The sequence below is a fragment of the Micromys minutus genome (assembly GCF_963924665.1).
Source record: "Micromys minutus genome assembly, chromosome: 17".
In the NCBI taxonomy this organism is placed as follows: domain Eukaryota; kingdom Metazoa; phylum Chordata; class Mammalia; order Rodentia; family Muridae; genus Micromys; species Micromys minutus.
In genome coordinates this window covers 11,642,134-11,662,158 of record NC_137952.1, presented here as the reverse complement: position 1 = coordinate 11,662,158, position 20,025 = coordinate 11,642,134, and the positions used below count along the sequence as shown (strand labels likewise).

General features: G+C 39.6%; 1 protein-coding gene across 4 annotated transcripts in view; it reads left to right on the top strand.

Moving 5' to 3' along the window:
* Positions 1-20,025, top strand: part of CD44 (CD44 molecule (IN blood group)) — an 86,679-nt gene that overhangs the window by 39,110 nt on the left and 27,544 nt on the right. For 2 of the 4 annotated variants that reach the window (XM_080931482.1, XM_080931481.1), the window contains exons 4-5: positions 3,608-3,676; positions 6,238-6,459. In XM_080931482.1, the coding sequence (XP_080787608.1) occupies positions 3,608-3,676; positions 6,238-6,459 (291 nt within the window). Of the gene's footprint in view, positions 1-3,607; positions 3,677-6,237; positions 6,460-10,684; positions 10,802-12,890; positions 13,008-13,678; positions 13,805-16,108; positions 16,223-16,671; positions 16,789-19,542; positions 19,663-20,025 lie in introns of all 4 variants that reach the window. The other 2 variants (XM_080931479.1, XM_080931480.1) reach the window with 2 other exon arrangements.

Genomic DNA, 20,025 nt, shown 5'->3' with positions numbered 1-20,025 from the left:
TAGAGATCTGCCTCATACCCAAATAACTGTTAAAAGTAGTAACATTTTGAAATATAGCATTTTCCTTAATTATTTTTTTTTCTATTTTCACATGACCTTGATGTCAATAAGCTTTTATAACTTCCCTTTAAGTACACAAATGATATTTATCAGTATTATCTTAACCACTATTGGGCTAACCATATTGGTAAGAAAGAACCAGAAGCCAGATTTTTTGTCTTAAAGGATTTAACAGTCTTCTTGAAGCTATAATATAGAAAATACAGAAAAGAGAGACGGGAATAAGTCTGGCTGGGGATAAGCATATTGCATATCCTGACTACCAGAGTATGAAGTGAGCTAAAGATCCTGGCAGTGTCCAGCTCACTGCCAAGAATGTCTTGGGAAGAGTCTTAGATTCAACCTAGCCCAGGGACTGCAAGCACAAGATCTCAGGGAAAGGGAGCCCCACAAACCTGCAACAGGAAGAAGAAGCAGCAATACATAATAACATAGCAGATCACTTCTACAAGCTTAAAATCCTGATCGTGGTTCTGTGGCTTACCAAAAAAAAAATAAGGTTGAAGAAAAGGCTTTACGATTTCTTTTCCTACCTCATCTCTCCGTATCCGAGAGCTGACATGAATGGGCCTGGTGACTTCTGCCAAAGGGACACGGGTGACTGATGCATTCATGGTCATGTTTTAAAGCTTGCTGTCAGTAAGCTGTCTTGCTCTCTTCTTATGGTAGAATTAAGGAGCAGATTTTACATCTGTGACTTGTCCATTCATTCATTTATTTGAGGATTGCTGGAAAATCGCCAAACAAGGTATCAACCATGGAGGAAGCACCTTTCTAGCTGGAACCCAGAACTTGGCTCCTAAGCTGAATAGTTATTATCTTAACCCTTTAGAGCCGGTGGAGCCAAACATTCTGAGAGTACAGTGCCAGGGAAGCCCAGTTTAATATGGATTCAACAAACTCCTGCTCAGGGATGCCCACAGCTGTGCCTTGCTTAAGAGACTGGAGCGCCATCTAATGAGATCACGTGAATGGACACGGGCGTGAATGAATATTGTAACTACATATCTGGGTCACCATGCATCTTGGCACCCTGGCCAGATTTAACTCGTGTATGGAATTTTGGGTGAAATGGAGCGTGAGGAGGCTCTGTGTGAACTCTCTCATAACTGGCAAGCTGGCCTCCGTGTTACTGACATGCCCCATCCACTGCAACTTTGTTCCAGGAAATTTCACAGGCCCATTTCTGCGGATGCTTCATATTCAGATACTAGAAACATCTCACAGATTGGCTCAGCCCCAAGACAATAGACTAATACCTACCAAATCTCTCCAGTAGCTTACATTGTTCTTACTCTCAAATAAAGGAGGTTTGAAGGATATTTTTAAGGAATAAAGAGTTAAAGAAATATTGTTTTCTAAGACCTTCTGAATTCCTTAGAACCAGGCATAGGCGCAGACTCATCTTTTGGCTGTCCCTTTACTTCTATGATCTGGTCTGCATATGTTGAGTGGCCCTTAGAAAGAGTGGATGGATCCATGTCTTCTAGTCACGACTCAGAGCATTGCTTCCCAGGCTTATCCACTGTCCTCTGATGATATTTGGGAAGCATTTTAGGAGTCACCATATTAAATGTGCTTTCTTGAAGAACTAAGATCTTTCCTCTCTTTTCCTCTCATCCCACAAATACGTGCTAAGTCTCTCTGTTTCTCTCCCAGTGTTTTGGCCCAAGCAGATAAACTTAGTACTCATTTTGTAGAGCCCACACATCTTTGCAGTGGGTTGGCAAGAAGGAGGGGTTATGAGAATCATATGAATTGCCACCAAGTAAAATGGGCATGAGAATTTTAGATCATGGTGCACATGAGGAAGAAATGCAAAGCTGACATGTGATGGTGCCAGGTGCCAGGAAGGGATGGCAACCCGGCCTTGCCATTGGTGACTTGTAATTTAAAGGCTCTCTATGAATTTTCTCATCACAACTTTTGTAAGAGTGCTTTTTCTAAAACCTACTCTCCTACTATTGAGTGTCTACAGCTGTCAGCAGCTTTCGCTTTCAAAGAACTGATTGGCTAGAACAGCTGCCTCTTTATATTTGGCAAAAGACGTTTTAGTTACTGGTAAGCTATCACTACTCATTTGCCTGACTTCTTGTTTCTGCCTGTATTCTGAGTCTGCAACAGTTTGTGGCAAGGAACTTAAAATTGCCGGTGACCTGCTTTCCTTGTGACAGCTGTCTGCTAGTTGCCTACCTCTGTCCCTCCAAATCTCCACGCATGTCTGTATGGACCTACCCACCAATTCATCTCTTCCTTCTTTCATCTTCTATAGTCAGAAGGCAACTCTAGAAGAAACTAACCCAACAAGTTTTCATTTAGCATTTTAATGAAAATGTGTACTATCAAAGCTGGTATGCAGCTGAGTCTGATGACAACACTCTTATAACCACAGCCCTCAAGAGGCTGAGGCAGGATGACTACCAGAGTAAGAACAGCCTGTGTTTCAGAAAAACAAAGGTGTAGCCCTATAGTACACAAATGGAACCAACACCACCTTATAGCTCTCTGGAATTTAAGAGCTCTATAGTCACTGGGCATTGAGCATCATGACTGGGCTGGTAATTAAGTCAATGTTGTTTGTTTTTAGGATTTAAGAGTTAACATAAAAGGTAGGACATAGGTCCTGGTTTCTGAGAGTATCAGGCAGTACTGGCCAGAAGGCTTCCATAAAGCCCTGTGGGTAGCCAGCTAGCACAAATCAAAGCATGGAGTCATAGAGAAGGGATTGGGGTAGAAGATAAATAGAAGACAAGAAAAAAGGAGCCAAATGATATATTCTAAGATGGCATGAGTGCCCATGTCAAAGATGGCCACTGAGAAGCCCCGCACATGGAGAAGGCACTCAAATATTAACCAAACTACTGAAGCCATTAATTTTTTAATAAAAGATTGGGGATTTGTTACTTACTAAGTATTTTGATTATCAGGCAAATCCATTAGTAATTTTTTAATCTTCAGAGTCTTTTAATGTCCATGCCAATTGTGTTCACAGTTTCTCATCACCCATGTTGATACCTGGGATTATAAATTACTTTTCACAATAGTCTATTTGTGCCTTCATTTTAACATTTTTCACAGTCATCACATGTTTTTTTTTTTTTTAATTGAAAAAAGTTTCAGAATCCTTTCTAATGATACACTTAATTAGAGAAGGGCCTATGTCTATCTTATTTCTAATTAAACATCAGACTTGCTACAGTGAAGATACAGAATGCCATCCTCCCACTGTCCTGAGATAGCCCTTTGTGTTTTTCCCAGCTTTGGAATGACACATGTCAATATACCTGACCTAGAACACATGCCTTTCTGAACAAATAAAGTTGCTGGGGTGGGGATAGTAAGTTTATTGAAATTTTTGAATTTAAATAAGATTGTAAAAAAGCACATTATAAAAGGAGTGTCCCTTTGGATTTACCAAATTTCAGGAAAGAAAGTTACTTGGGACAAATTAGAGTAAATGCTAGTCTAACTAATAGGACACATTATCTGTGATGTTTTCTTTAATTATTTATTTTTATTTCATAACTTTTGTTTTCCTTCCTCATAGCTCCTCTTGAAGAAGACTGTTCATCAGTCACAGACCTACCAAATTCCTTCGATGGACCAGTTACCATAAGTATGTACTGCTCCTCATTTCTGGTAATTTGTCTTATTCTTAGGGAAGGTGTCTGACATGCTCTCTATTGTTAATACTCAAACAGGCTATTAGTTATATCCCTAAGGAAAGAATGGCTGTGATTCCACACTCCAACCCCCTTTCCCATGCTACCTTGAAACTCTTCTCTGATGTACTCTATCCCCCATTCCTAAAACATCAGTCATTTGAAAACCACTTTCATATTTTGGAAGCCCATCTGTGTATTCCACAACACTTTAGTTTACTTGAATTTTTTTCTTGTGGTTGACTCTCTTCTACTTAAACTACATTTGTTTTTCAAACGAGACTGCAAATGGACAACCAGCATCACTTTTTGTAAATTGAGGGCAACCTTAAAAATCAATTTAAAGTGCAAGAAAAAGTGAGTAATACTTTCAACTTATGGCTGTAGAAGACTGTGTGCCTAAGCTGTGGTCTGTCTAATAGAGAGTAAAGCAGTCTCAGGGGTGGAGACTTCCACTTGGGAATTCTCGTATCATATCATATCACCATAGCTGATATACGTGATTATGAAGGGCACAGGCTTACTGATGTGTGCTTCAATACTATTTATGCCACACCCACCTTAGAACATCCTTTGAAAATTACGTGTGCCAATTTAGAAGATGGAAACCCCTCTTCAGAGATTTCCAGAAGGTTCACTTAGGACTGTAGGGGCTTCGCTTCTGTGCCTCCTGTCCTTGGGAAAAAGAACAGTGTTAGAAGAGGCTGAATTTTCTGCTTCTGCTTTCTTGGAGCCAACCCCCAGCAGAGGGTGTGGACACAGTGGGAGCAATAGTGGGATTCCTTCCCAGACTGTGTGAATCTAGCCTCTCACTTGGCCTGTGCCTGTAGCAGCCACAGGATGCTTCACATCCCAACAGCTACCATGTGATATTAGAGCAACAACTTTCCCTAAGCTTCAGTTTTCTCTCATGTATAATGATACGACATACAAGATACCTAAGTTCCTTTATCATGCAACTCTAATGTGTCTCATGCATGCCTGGCCCATATCAGATGCTTAAGAAATTCTCGATTTCCATGGCTTCTAGAAATTTTCTCCAAAGTCTAGATGTAAGTAAGTGTTATCAATACCGCGGTATGAATATGTGTCCACTCTGTGCCGCCAAGAATTCATGAGTCGGATTAAACGTCATTCCCATTGTCACATGTTAAGAGTAAATGAAATTAGGTCCTTGAGAAGTAGTTGTGACTGGATAGAGCAAAGAGGATGGCGCCTGGTGACAGCAGTAGCTTTGTAAGATGAGGAGGAGAAGCTTGAGCTAGCTCACTTGCTGTGACTCCATGTGATGCCCTCTGCCGTAGGATGCAGCAGTGGACCCACAGCAGAGCCATAGCAGACACTATTCTTGGACTTCTCAGCCTCAAGGACCACAATCCAAATAAACATCCATTCTTTTTATATTGTTATCTGGGGGTTGGAAAGATGTCTTAGTGTTAAGAGCACTAGTTGTGTTTGTATACAACCTGAGTTCAATTCCCAGGACCAACATGGATGCTCAAAACTGTCTGTAACTCCAGTTCAAGAAGAGATAACAGACTCTTTTAGCCTTTGTGGGCTCCTGCACATACACGGTACACATAATCTCACAGAGAACACATTTGCAAACATTAAGTAAATGGTTTCTTAAATGATAAGACAATATAAATTGCCTTAGCTTGATGCTCGGGATAACTGAGACATTGAAAAAAATTTCTAACTGTTAGTTTCATTTAAGCAAGCTAGGTAAATAAAACAAAGGAATCCTTGGTACCATACACACAATTCAGCAAAAAACACTTTCAGCAAAGTGCAATATGGGTAGTGCAGCAAATGGTTGAGGAATGCGTTTTAAGGATGGATAATGGACACATTTTTACTTTTTCTCCTCTGGTTCATTCTGGTCACTTGCTTATTAGACCAATATTTAGACAAATCAGTTTTCTAACCAGAAATGGGGGTTTGATTAAACTGGCAAAAGGTACCTTTTTAAAAGAATCTCTCTAAGGGATTGCCAATGTATGCTTTTTTGTGGAGGCTGTGCAACTACTATTTCAAATCCTTTCTGGGGTTGGATGGAATTAATGGTGACTAAATGTACACATATTTCAGAAGGGGCCGTATAGAGTGTCACTTATGAGCCTTCTTTTACTTTGACCACTATGTTGAGTGCTAATAACAGTGAATCGTGTGCAGCTCATGACCACCCCATCCAGAAGGCTGAGCCGTTCCTTTCCTAAGGAAGAAAGTGAGGCTCACACAGTTACCTTACCTAAAGCTCTTCAAAGCTTAGATTCAAATATGGGGTCTCCCCGGTACTTCAGCTTTCTCCTTCTCATTTTCAGAGTAAGTGGGCGAGGGGGATGAACACTCTCAAAGCTTACATGCTCTATTACGAGCATTTGACAGGCAGTGTTTTAAAGCAAAAGAAAGTAGCTTTAATGCCATGTTATAGGACAGTCCATTATCTTCCCTATACTTCAGTTACATCGGCTATGAGGTTCTAAAGATGCGTCTGTGTCTGTGTCTCCTTCAGCTATTGTCAACCGTGACGGTACCCGCTACAGCAAAAAGGGCGAGTACAGAACACACCAGGAAGACATCGATGCCTCCAACACTATAGACGAGGATGTCAGCAGTGGATCCACCATTGAGAAGAGCAGCTCTGAAGGCTACATTCTGCACACCCACCTTCCCACTGCACAGCCTACCGGAGACCAGGATGACACCTTCTTTATCAGGAGCACCCCGGCAACCAGTAAGGAGAAGGGCATCCTGGGTTTTCCTCTAGCAGTTCTTTGGCAGAATGCCAATGTCCCTCCTGAGTAACGCACACTCCAGGGTCTGTTTTCGGCCATCCCTGGGCATCTAGGTGTGGGTGAGATCACTGACGGAGTCTGGCTCCCGTTCCTGTCAGTGCTCCTGGTCACTGTGCACTGGCTTCTACTCCTCTCCTCAGCTCCTCCATCTTTACCTCTGATCCTCTCACCTTGGGATAAGGAATGCCATATTGTAAGGGTTTCCTCAGGAAGGTGCTGCTTTTCTCCTGTTCCTAAGAACTTAACAATGCCTCAGAACTGTTACAAAAATAATTGGTGCTGTTACTTGCTTTATTCTTGTCATTTTTCCACGATAGAGAAAACTGTTCTATTAAAGCCAGGACTGTAGAGTGTATGTTCCATTCCACTGTTTTTCCTTTTATAACAATGCCTTAAAAGATCCATTTTTCGGATTCTGATTTCTTAATGTCCATATTTTTAAGCTTAATTTCAAACCATGATTTTTTTTTTTTTTTTTTTTTTTTTTTTGGTCCAAGGAACCAAAGGTGAGGGGTTTTCTGATCACTGCAGAGTTCTGGATTGCAGTCTGTGGGAAAAGATGCTAATGTTCTTTGGGTATCTGTGGTAACAGCAGGGGAAGCTGTCTATGCAGCATTGAGTAACTGTAGGTTTGTGCAGCTGGGCTCTGTTGGGAAGGTGCTCAGAGCTTCTGATCTCCCTCACTTCCTCCTCTACACTTCCTCTATGGTTTGTTTTAGAACAAGGTTTTAGATAGCTGGGCTCCTGCAGAGGATTGTTCATACCTAAAAAGGGCAGAGCTAAGTCTTTACTGGGTCTCCTAGTATGGTGTAGATTTTCTCAGTTCCTGGATGAAACTCAGAGGGGTGGAATTCTGGCTTTTTCACGGTTTGACAAGAATGTACTGGCTTAAGAATATTCAAGATAGGGCTCTTTTCAATTCTTTGGTCCCTCAGAAGCTAGGAGGCCACAGCACTCTGATGATGGACTCACTTAACAGTGTTTCAAATTTCTGTTAGCAGGCTGCTGAGTGAGAGAAAGGAGAATGTGAACAGATTCAGGATTCTAGTCCTTTCCAGAAAATTCTTTGAAGCCTTTCCAAAAAAAAAAAAATTAAATTAAATTTAAAAATCCTCCATCAGATTCTGGGGGCTCCCAGATAGCTCAAAGGGTAAAAATTCTTACTGTGCAAGCACAGGAAGACCTGAATCTTTTGATCCCTAGCATCTACATAAAAAGTTGAGCATGACAGTGTATATCTGTAATTCTAATACTAGAGAGGAAAAGACCTAGCGCTTGCCCGCTAGCAGCCCAGCCAAATCAGTGAGCTCCAGCTTCAGTGAGGTTCCCTATTTTAAAACCAAAGGTGGACAGCAAAAAGGACAACATCTTAATGCCAACCCCGGCCTCCGCACATGCACAAGCACACAGATTCCATGTGTCCACAAGAGGCAGCTACTCAAGCTTCTCACGCCCTCCCAGGTCACTTCCTCTCTGATAGTTTGTCACCTTGTTGTCTGGAATGTCCTGGGAAACACTTGTCCACAGAGGAAGCTGATGTTGCCAGCTATGTGCAGTTACTTGGGTCCTCTGTCCTTTTGATGTAGCTATGTCAGACGTGCTTCTCACTGGGCTGTACGGTTGTGACAGATGTTGGGAAATACAGTAATTAGTGGTCTGATAAAGAAGTAGAACAGGTTTAACCTAAAGTCCTATTTCCCACCCCAAAAGAACACCCTCAAACAAAGTCTGCCATCTGGAGATAGAATGCAGGTGAGGCACAACCTGTGTGGGGCAGGAGTTTCACATGAGCTTGAAGAGAGATAATTGGCCATTTACATCAGCATCCTTAGCCCTGTTTCTTTCCTATCCAAGCTGGCCAGTCAGTGAATCCATCTTAAGGTCCTATTTTTGTACCAGATCCATTCTAACACTCAGGGTCCCAGGGTTGAGCATGGCAGCATGCATCTGTAATCCTAATAACAAAGGCGACAGAGACAGGAGATACCCAGCAGCTTGCTGCCCAGCCAGTCAAGCCAAATTTAGGTGCAGTGAGAGATCCTAGCCCAAAAAATAAGGTGGGCATCAATCGAGGAAAACATCTTTAGGTCAACCCGTGGCCTCCACACGTGCACAGGTACAAAGATTCTGTCCACAAGGTGTATCTGTTCAAACTTCCCATGCCCTCCCAGCTCATTTTCTCTCTAATGGAAAATATGGGTAGAGCAATATCAAAAGAAATCAAGGTCAGTGAGGTTTCCACCCATTCACTCTATGTGGTGTGTCTTCTCTGCTCCAGGCACTGCTCCAGTTTATGAGGGTCAGAGATGGATCCTCCATGGATACAGCATCCTAGCACAGAAATCAAAGAAAGGGAGTGCCTGCAGCTTCACTGAAACAGCACAGGATTCATTTGAGGGAAAAGGAGCTTTTCCTTTCTTTTTCTACAGAGCATGTGGCTTACTTCGTTCTTTTGAATGGGTGAGGAGGAGAGACCAGTTTGCCTACCAGCTCAAGTTTACTTGAATGATAGAGTGAAGGCTGAGCCTCTGAATAGGACCCTGCCGTTTATTTAAATCCAGTGAGGAGCTTCCCAAAGGTTTACTTATCACTGTTGGGTGGAGGTTTGAGACACAGTGAGAGGGAGTGGCTGCAGATTAGCATACAGGGGCGCAGAGGTCAAGAGCTGGGCTGGCTGAGGGCATGGAAGAAGCTGCACTTGGCTTAACCAACTCATTCCCTCCTCCAGGGTGCTCAGTGGGTGGCAACAGGGAAAACTAGCAAGACCAACAGGCTCCGTGGGCTTGGGTCATCCAACTGGCTGCTTATTATAAATGTTATTTTTGGAAGAGTCTGCCTGGAGGTGTGTCATCGGTCCTTCTTACTGGTCATCTGGAATTCTCTGGAATCAAGAAGCCTAAACTAATTTAAGAAATAGGCTCCTGCCTTTGAAAGCGCTACTTCCTGCTTTCTGGGTGTCAAGTGAATAATTTGTTTTCCATCTTGCATGATCTTTCTTGGGTGGGGCAAATTAAAAACTGGCACATGGCTAGGCTGACACTTCTCTCACTGTCTCCTCTCATTCAACCTCACTTAGGAAAGTGACGGAATGCTCAGTTTGTCCTCTGTATGTCCGTTTTCTGTTAGCTGATTTTTCTGGGGTACTTTCAGGTGGGGTTCAGAAACTATGCATCTTTGGTAGAGTTTTTCATAGGAGGCAGTCTGTAGCCTGGGAGCATTGTAACTACCTTCTTTCTCTGTTCTCACTGTGATCCTTGGCAGTTGTTATATGTGGTGCTCCATTCTGAACTGGAGTTTACATGGGATCCAGTAGGTTCTCCATGGCACGCAACAGTCACCTGCAGCATGTGGGGCCTATAACCTAGATTTTCAGGGAAGCATTTCATCTAAAGCATTTTCTTTTTTAAAATCCCAGCTGATTCAGACAATTATCCCAATAGCTTTTGCCATTTTGTTACTATGGGGGAAACATTCTGGAAACCAGTCTAACTTGAAAGTAAATTGAGATATTTTTTTATTACAAAATATTATTATTGTCCTTTTTCTAACTTGAATAGAGTTCAACATTTTATTGCTTTTGTCATCTCTATGTGGGGAAGTGATAGAGAGATACTGGAGAAAGTTTTACCTACTGACCACTTTTTAGATACACATCCTCTACACAATTCTTGCCCAACTATAAAGCTTAAGTTGTGTTGATGAGTGTGGATGAAGCCTTTAAATGCCAGTTGTCAAAGACTACCTGGGTACAATGCTGAACAGACAGATGCAGGCATCCTCAAAGAACCTCTGAAGATAAATTAAGAGAAGCCATTGTAAGCTCTGCTGCATTGAAGACCTCCAGATCATGGCTGAAGGATACCATCAATAGAAGAGCAAATCTCTCTCCATCACAGTTACCTTGCTGCTGGAGTTGTCTCTGGATGTGATTGAGGGGGTGGAGGAGAAGACTGAGAAACACTGAATTCGTTCCCCAATCTGCCTTTGTGATGTCGTCCTGAGATTCTGATAGATGATAGGAGTCTGGAAATATAAAAATGGACTCAACTTCCCTTTTAAAATCCTTGTTCTATAATAAATAGAGATATTCTATTGGGACAGAGACCACAGGTTTTATGGAGGACAGGCAAATCTCACTAAACACTATTTTCATAATTAATCTAGTTGCCTCAACTGTGTCCTCAAAAAGCCATGCAGCAGCTCAGAAACAAAATAATTGGATATGGTCTTGGTTTGGTAATTCACAGTCCACAACTCAGGAGCCCACGACAGCAACTACAGGTAAACTCTCATATTTTTTGCTGATCACCTGTCTTCAATGAGGTGTTAAGAAGGACAGACGTTCACTGTCATATATAGACAACAGAGACCTGGAAACCTCAGGTCTCCTAAATGCCTTACTTTCACTTTGGCAACAAGAACACAGAATTAGGTTAGTTTTCCTACATCAAGGAGAGTCACTGAAGAGATAACCTCTAATAAGATGTCTGCTGACCAAATGATATTAATAAGGGAAAGAAGTAATGATTAATGAGTAAAAAGCAAAGACTTTTTAAAAATAAAATTTGACACCGAAAACCTTTTCTAGAAACATCATGAAGTGACATAGCCTGTTGCTTTATATCAGTGTCCAGGGTTACAAATCAGCTTTGGGGGTATGTGGTCATTAGCTCTCAAGCGTGTTGATTTGGTGGCCTTGCCCTGGTGGTTTGGCAAAAGGAATAAGTCTATAACAGCCGTTCTTAAACTGTGAGTCAAGGCCTCTTTGAAGATTGAATGACCCTTTCACGAGGGTCACCTAAAACCACCAGAAAGCACAGATACTCGAATTATAATTTATAGCAGCAGCAAAATTACAGTTGTGAAGTCACAACAAAAATAGTTTTATGGTTAGGGGGTCACCACAAGTTGAGGAATGTGTATTAAAGGGTTGCAGCATTAGGAAGATTGAGAACCACTGGTTTGTAATAATGGGAGGTAATAAGAAATTCTTCGTTTATTAACCTATATTGATACATAGTCATATTTTTAAATAGGCATTCTCTCTGCAGAAATATGTGTGTGTATTTGTTTGTTTATGTGTGTGTGTGAATGTATACATGTATGTATGTATGTGTCCTTGTAATCATGTAAGAAAACCCTGCTGATGTTTTGCTATGGTTACCACATCACAATAATTAATATAATGCTGAGGTGGGTGGCTATGGGGAAGAGATGTCCGAATAAGGAAAATGATGTTTTTATTTGAGGACTTGTATAATACATCTTCATAGGACAAACCATGGGAAGAAAGGGGATTCTACAGCTGAGTTTCTTCTTCAGTTGTTACTGGGCTTTCTTGATAGCTGTCAAAAGGAATTTCATCAATCTTACTTGAAAATTTATTGATGGCTTCAGCTGTCTCTGCTTTAACTTAACCTGGTATTTTGGGTTCCTGTTATTTCATACTGCCATGTACATCATGACATACTGGAAATCTTTGGGAGTGTTCAGATCAAGTCGGTTGCTTTGCTATTGGTGGAGTCTTTGGTTCTCTTCATTTCTTCCTGTTTTTATTGGTTTATTATACTATTTTTTTAAAAGTGGACTGCTCTTTCTTGCAAAGTTCAGTGTTGACATGAAATGATTATGGGTCATGTTTCTATGGTATTTGCATCCTCCTTGGAAAAAGGTAGAAAGACATCTTCTCCGTCCCTTTGCCTGTCTCATTCTGCCTTGAATTTGTAATTTATAGAGTCATATGCCTATAACTTCTGGAATATCATACCCTGAACTCCCAGGGAATGATATTGGTTGGCCATCTTCAATTGTGAAGAACATCACAGGGCTTGGGTTCCTGAGGGCTGGCCATTAAAGTCACAAATGGTCAGATTTGAAGAGGATCTTAAATGGTTTAGTTCAACCAACTTTTCTAATCATCTGATACTTTAATTCTAGTTTTTGGAAGAACATTCTATTTCTAAAATCTCACCACAGGTTTTAATTTGGCCTCGTGGGAAAGGAGACAAATAATGAATCCCTGTTCTATCTTATAGACCGGAACTTCAGAGAGTTCTCATGTAATTTTTGAGACATCTTTTCTGCCAAATGGACGTCACTCAAGTGTCCAATACAGTTTTTTAATCTTAAGATGAAAGCATGGATGACTGTTATTTAAGGTTCCTCCGCCTCTGACACTCTGTGGACTACAGTTTGGGCTCCTGAAAGGAACAAAACTTTTTTTTTTACTTTCCTTTTTTCCTTTCTTTTCACCACTTATGTCAAGAAGAGATGATTTCCCATGTAGGGAGAAAGTGAAAAAATTGTGGTGCTATTTCTTAGGAACTGATAATTAACATTTCAACAATCAATTCAATCATGGTTACAACAGCCTTGATGACCACCCCTGAAATACCACCCAAGAGGCAAGAAGCCCAGAACTGGTTTTCATGGTTTTTTCAACCATCAGAGTCCAAGAGTCATCTTCATACAACAACAAAGATGCCTGGTAATGAGTTATAGATACCATGTAACGTGTGCCTGCTTGACAGCCTTTAATAATTCTCATTAACCTATGGGATGTGGTTAAAGTCTAAATACCATTCTGTCTCACAAATGTATGTGTCCATTTAGGAAGGATCTTGAACTCTGAGTTCTGTATGTTTGATTTAATATTACTAATACGTGATTTTCTTCTCTATACTTTATGGGGGTCTATATATAGCCTAGGATAAAACTAATTAGGTAACTATAAAGTGGGGGCAAGTATTTGGTGATAACAGGACATTTCAACTCTAAAAGACTGTCTGGGCATAACCCCCAGATTACTGAAGTAAAAAACTTTTTAATGAGAATGTAAAATAACATAGCCATAGCTACCAAAATATAGAAGATTTCTATCAGTTGAATTAGTCTTGGGTTGGACACCATAATAAGAAAACCAAATGGTCACCCTAAGAGATATCCTGAATTGCATTCAAAGGTTAGAATTCCTTTTAGTAAAGAGCAATCTCGTGCAGTAACTGCTGAGAAGAGAACAAAAGGTTTCCATTTCCTACTCTCTCATTTCCTTCTTAAAATCTTGGGAATTCCGTGATACCTCCCATGCCTGACTTTCTTCTTTGGTGAAATGGGTTGCCTGGCAGCCAGCTCAACTACTAATGTAAGTCACCATAACAGGTACGGAGTCAAATACCAACCCAACAGGCTGGGAGCCAAATGAGGAAAACGAAGATGAAACAGACAAATACCCCAGTTTTTCTGGATCAGGCATTGATGATGATGAAGATTTTATCTCCAGCACCAGTAAGAATACTCAATTACAGTAGAACCATTTATGCGAGGCTCGCTGAGGGACCTAAATGATATAGTATCTCTCTTGGGAAACAGATGATGTGAACAATGACTGAACCTGTGATTTTACCTTAATTCCATTTTGATGAGACTTTTGGAAGAGGAAGTAAAATTTCATGAATGGGAACCAAAAGATATTGTTGGGGAAAATAACTCATGAAGTTTCAGACACCCAGTGGTCTTTCTGTTCTGTCCACCAATGTTTGCTTTTAGAGAAAAATTTACATTGTCAAGTGTGGCTGGGAGTGGGACATATCACAACTGATATTCATTGTGTCCCTGCTGTGTCAGATGATAGAAACACAGGGATGGAAAGGCCAGAAATTTTGCTTACAAGAGGCTCACAGACTGCTGGGACAGATGTTCATGTGATTAGGAGGATGGTCATTAAAATTTTCACATGGCCCTGAATTGAAAGCTTGAGAAGTCCAAGAATTGCATAAAACATAGAAGCCTAAACTCAAGAACTACCTTAATTAATCAAAAAATGGTTATAATTAAAGAAAAAGAAATCAAAGGGTTTCAACAAACTTGCTGGACACCAATATAACAGAATGGCCTTGAGGGAAGAATAAATGCCACCATAGCCTTAAAAAGACAGTGTTAATTACTAAAAACAAAGAGTGACCCCACCCTGTTAACATAGCCAAACTTGTCAGCTCTATAAAACTTCCTGTGAACACTGAGGTGGAGATTGTAGAGAAAGACATTCTGGTCTGCCAGATTCCTCTAGACTTGTCCTAAGTGAGGATTTTGCTGGAAAGATATGAGAATCATAAAGCAGATTTAATTAACCTTTGGAGAAAAGGTTTGGGGGTTCTGGTTCAGCTACCTAAACAAGAATTCTATTTATTCCATTAAAGTTGGAGGATTTCATTCCCAAGTTAATAGAACCTAGGGAGGTCAGGATCTAAAAGTAGCTGTGTCTTGAAGGCATCTGAGTGTGTGACAATGATACAGCAAGTACTAGAGACAAACCTGATTTTCTATGTGTAAATTTAAGTAGTGTATTCCTTGGGCTGGATGCCTCTGCAGAGCTTAGGAACTTAAGAACCCAAGGAACCCCACATACTGAGCATTACTGTGACAGTGTCTTCTAGGTTGAGGAGGTAGCTTCCTTGCAAATGTATTATATGGTCAGGCTCCTGAAGATAAATTTTTCATGCTTTCCTCCCCCATCTTTATAGATTATATTCAATTTCAGGTCACTTTTCTACCTAACACATATACCCTTTAATTCAACAGGATGTTCTTTTTCTTTTGAGACTTGGGCTAGCTACCACTCTTTCAAGATTATTAGAAATTTGGTTAACAACTCTAAATTATTTTCTTAACTTGTGAAATGATTTTGTGTTATTTGGGTATCAAAATAGGATTTAAAAACAGTTGAACTTGTGAATAGCCTTTTCACAAAATAATATTGTTTCGGATTTTGTCAAAATGGATCTTTTTTGCACCTTCTGTTCTAGGCTTCCTATTTTGCATGCAATTTGGGGCATTGGTGAACTGACATGTCTTTGTTTTCCAGTGTGTTGTGCTGACGGTGGATGGGTACTTCTGTCTCTTTTCTATAAACGTATACATATTGCTCCTCTTTCACTGATTGTGAATAGCTTGCTTATATCATGTTTTGAATTCAAAGGGACTGACTCTCATGGATGTTTAGTATATGTTCAGAAAATAGCTGAGCTAAATGATTCCACAAAGCAGGCATCGCTTCCAAAAACCATCTACAGGAAAGCTTTGGCTCTTGTGGTTGTTTATTTTGCCAGTAAAATCACTAGCATAATAGTGATTCCTCTGTTATAACTCAGCTATCAACTTTTTCAGCTTGAGGATCTACTGTTAGCACACCTGCCAGTAATACCAATGAATGGCTTAGACTTTGAGGTGCAGAGGCTTCCTGCAGTTTGCATGAATGGACAAAACTCTTCACATTTTGTTCATTATTGGTGGAGGGTTGGTGCCTTCAAAGCTGTTCTTCCTATTGCTGCAACATCCTTGACTATTGTATCCAGAAGATCTCATGTTCTAATCCCAAAGACATTCTGTGATAGAATTCAAAGGACATTGAGATACAAAGCAACATGGTGGATGAAGCTATGACTCTCTCCTCCGTCTTTTCCACTCAACCATCTATATAACCCTGTATAGATGAGCTGCTGTATACTCTACAGAAGAGACAAATGTACAAAGCAAGCAGTGAAGGATCAAGAAATAACATTTTCCTAATTGCCTCAATCATCATTATGACAGTTGCAACTACTCCATGGGTTTCTGCCCACACAAATCAGAACCAGGACTGGACCCAGTGGAAGCCAATCCATTCAAACACAGAAGTACCACTTCAAACAACCACCAGGATGACTGGTAATGAATTATGCACATATCATTAACGATACTTTCTCTCAAAGCTTATGATTCTCTGAAGGTCAAACCTTTGGATGCGATGGGAAAATTAATTAATGTCCCATCACAAATCCTTAGTGAACCGGAGTCATTTATCAATCATACTTCCTTTGACATAAGGTATTTTATGTCACGTTGTCATAAAATTAAATATATCTGAATGGTTTATGATACTCTCTCTAACACAGTGGATATGCTGGAATAATAAGTAACATCAAAGAATTTTGTACCTGTTCATTTTTTTCTTGGGACAGATTAGTGAAATCACTCAGATTTATTGAGAGTAAGTTCTCAGAGAACTTACTTGGGCATAGGACCAGTAAATAGATAACACGTACTTTAGTGGAAGAAGAGGTTATTAAAGACTATTTGATTAAAAGTCACAGTGTACTTAACCATCATTGCAACAGATATAGACAGAAACAGCACCAGTACTCATGGAGAAAACTGGACCCAGGAACCACAGTCTCCTTTCAATAACCATGAGTATCAGGATGAAGAGGAGACCCCACATGCTACAAGCACAAGTAAGAAGGATGCTGCACTGAAGTTCTGGTACCTAAGTTATCAGAGATGTTGTTTAGCTGTTGGCCACATTCTTTGTGTCTGCACTGTAAATTTATCTGCAGAGCCTAAAAGGGACCATTTTTAATAAATAAGAAAGAAAGATGCCAAGTTGTCATATTTTCCAAGAGACAAGAATGTTTGCAAAGTAGGTGTGAGATGCTGTTTTTATGTCAATGGTCCCTAAGGGTTCTGTTTTGGTAGTTGGTGTTTGCTCTTGAAAATGTGTGGTGTAGAATGTGCCCTTCAGGTATAGTGTGGGGTCTGGGAGGAATTCTTTATCTTCTGTGAAGCTCTATGACACCCCCACTTTCTTTTATCACACTCTTTTCCCTGATCTGTGGTAGAATGAAACCCCTTCTGTCTTTGATGGAATGTCAGTGGCTCATACGGTCTCTTTTTGAATTCTAAGCTATCCACTACTTTTGTTTAAAACACTCAGGGCAAGTTGAGAAAAGTCTTGATGCTCCTACTGTTCTTTCTACTTATAGAAAAATATCTCAAGTTCTTCAAAAAGCAATCTCATGTTTCATCAATGAATTTCGAACCCAGGACAAGAAAACAAAGAAAAGATATCACCTGTATCTCAGAGAAATGCCTAATAATTTGGAATACAACTGATCCTTGAGAAAATATCTTGTAGCATTTTTAAAGTTACAAGTCAATAGCATTGTCATATACTTGAACATTCTGAAGGGGGAAATATAAGAAACAGCTACTTAGAAACCAAAGAAGCTTAGGAATTTCTGTTTTGATGGATGTGTCCACAGAGAGCCAAGGAAAAAGGTTGAGATACGAGTTAGCAAGTTCTGGGCATCGTACTGGATGTCTGATATTGTATTCTATTCTTTACCCCAGTAAAGTTGATATATGCATAAAGATTAAGGATTGAGTTAACCAAGAAGTAGGCTGTTGAAAAAAGGAATAGAGAGAAAACAGATGTCTTTTAGGAATCTGACCCATTCCAATCTCCTCTGGGGTCTATAATAATCTTATCAATTCCTGTAAAACACTTGCTCTTTAGAAGAATGCCAATAAAGAAATTTGGAATTAATGTATCAAATGTCAAAATATGCTTTAGAAGCATTCTTACTAAGAAAATTTGAGAAGCCAGATACAGTTATCATCAATGTTTGCAAAACTCCACATGACTTCATAGAGGAGACATCACAAATTCTAAAAAAGAGTCAAACCTTATGGTATGCAGTGGAAGTTCTCTATTTTACTAACACATTCCTGACTGTTCTGAAAATACCAGGGCATGGTTGAGCACGTGAAGAATCACTATATCTGTATGAGAGATGATAATGTGAATGTAGATGTATGTGTATGTTTGTGAGCACACACATGTGCTTAACGACTTAATAGAAAATAACTTAAGATTCTGGGCCAAGAACCTATGAATAATCAGTTAATTCCCAAAATAGATTGGAAAATATAAAAGCAAAATTAATATGAGTCTCATCTTAAAACAGTATTTGCTATTACAAACTCAAACACACCATTTTCTAAGATAATGAAATAGAGTAAATTTTGTTAAGACACAAGTTTGTTTGGTTTGGCAATTTATAGGCTCTAGCTTTCCTGATGAATCAGAAATTCTCCATGAGCTGTTACAGATGAAAATGTCAGTGGCTTTTGACTTTTCCAGGAAGCACCCTGATGGACTTTTATTCCAGTCATCCTGACGTTCTAAAACACTGCTTGAAGGTTAAGCCTGTCTGATACTGTTATTATTTTTATAATTCCCCAACTGGCAAGAATAGTTTTTTTCTTCCACCGAATTAGCTTTGTTAAGAAGAGATTTTAGCAGTTAAAATGTCCCCAGACAATCACATTGTAGATCAGTGTAGTAACATCCCAGGCATTCCTACAGAGTGCACGCCAGCCATTTTTGCTGAGTGTTGTTATAGGTTATGTAGCCTATTTGCAAAGGGCTCCTATTACAATAGTGTTGTGAGCTGTTATATAATATATTTTCTCCTGCAAAATCGCCCAAACACAGCAATTATTCCTTCAACAGAAGCTCTTTCTGGATGAGTATGTAATGCCATAGACAATATTAAATCAGAAATAATACTGAGAGTTCACAATTCACAGGTTCAGGTCTAATTCTGACTTTGTGCTACTCTGAGCACATGATTTTCAGAAAATGAGACTTGTTTTTCTCAACTGAGAAATTAACACGTTGGGTGTTGTAGTTCTAGAATCTTGTAGAATATTAGTTACACATCTCCTGGTGTGTATGTATTGGCCATCCATCTACCATCTATATATATATATATATATATATATATATATATATATATATATATATGTATATATTAGTCAACCATCAACTATTTATTATTATCTATGTATGTATATATGAATATCTATCTGTCATCCATCTATCACTTGTGTATGTATGCATCTATGTATGTACCATCTGTCATTCATCATCATATATGTATGCATCTATCTATCTCTATCTATCTATCTATCTATCTATCTATCTATCTATCATCTATCAATTTATCATCTATGTCTTTTGTATCATGTATGTGTGTATATTTGTAGTATTATGTATGTACATAAGTATCTATCTATTTATCTAACTATCTATCTATCTATTATCTATCTATTTCTACCTATAATATAGAAAGATATATCAGAAGGTTTGTTAAGAGACTGGACAATATAGCTCACCATCATCATTCTCCTCTCAGCTTGGGCAGCTCCTAATAGTACAGCAGAAGCAGCAGCTACCCAGCAGGAGAAGTGGTTTGAGAATGGATGGCAGGGGAAGAACCCCCCCACCCCAAGTGAAGACTCCCATGTGACAGAAGGGATAACTGGTAATGGAGGGTTTCACAATGTGGGTAGAAACTACCTTCTGAGTTCAATGCTGGACATTGAAGATACTGCACAAAAAGACACTGAAGGAAGTGTTCTGCTTCTTAATACATCATCTTGAAGTAAACACAGATCCAGAATCTAAATGCTCCTAACAAGCTACTTGACAAGGCATAGAAAAAAGCACACAAGAGAAATAGTCTATACAAGTGTCTTTCATATTCAATTTAAGGTATCAGCGAGACAGTGACAGAGTTCCTATCTAATTAAAATCCTCTTTCTGCTTTGTAAAAATAATTCACTATATAACAAGACACTGCTTTTTCCTTACATTTATATGAAACACTAGCCTTATAAGAATTTTA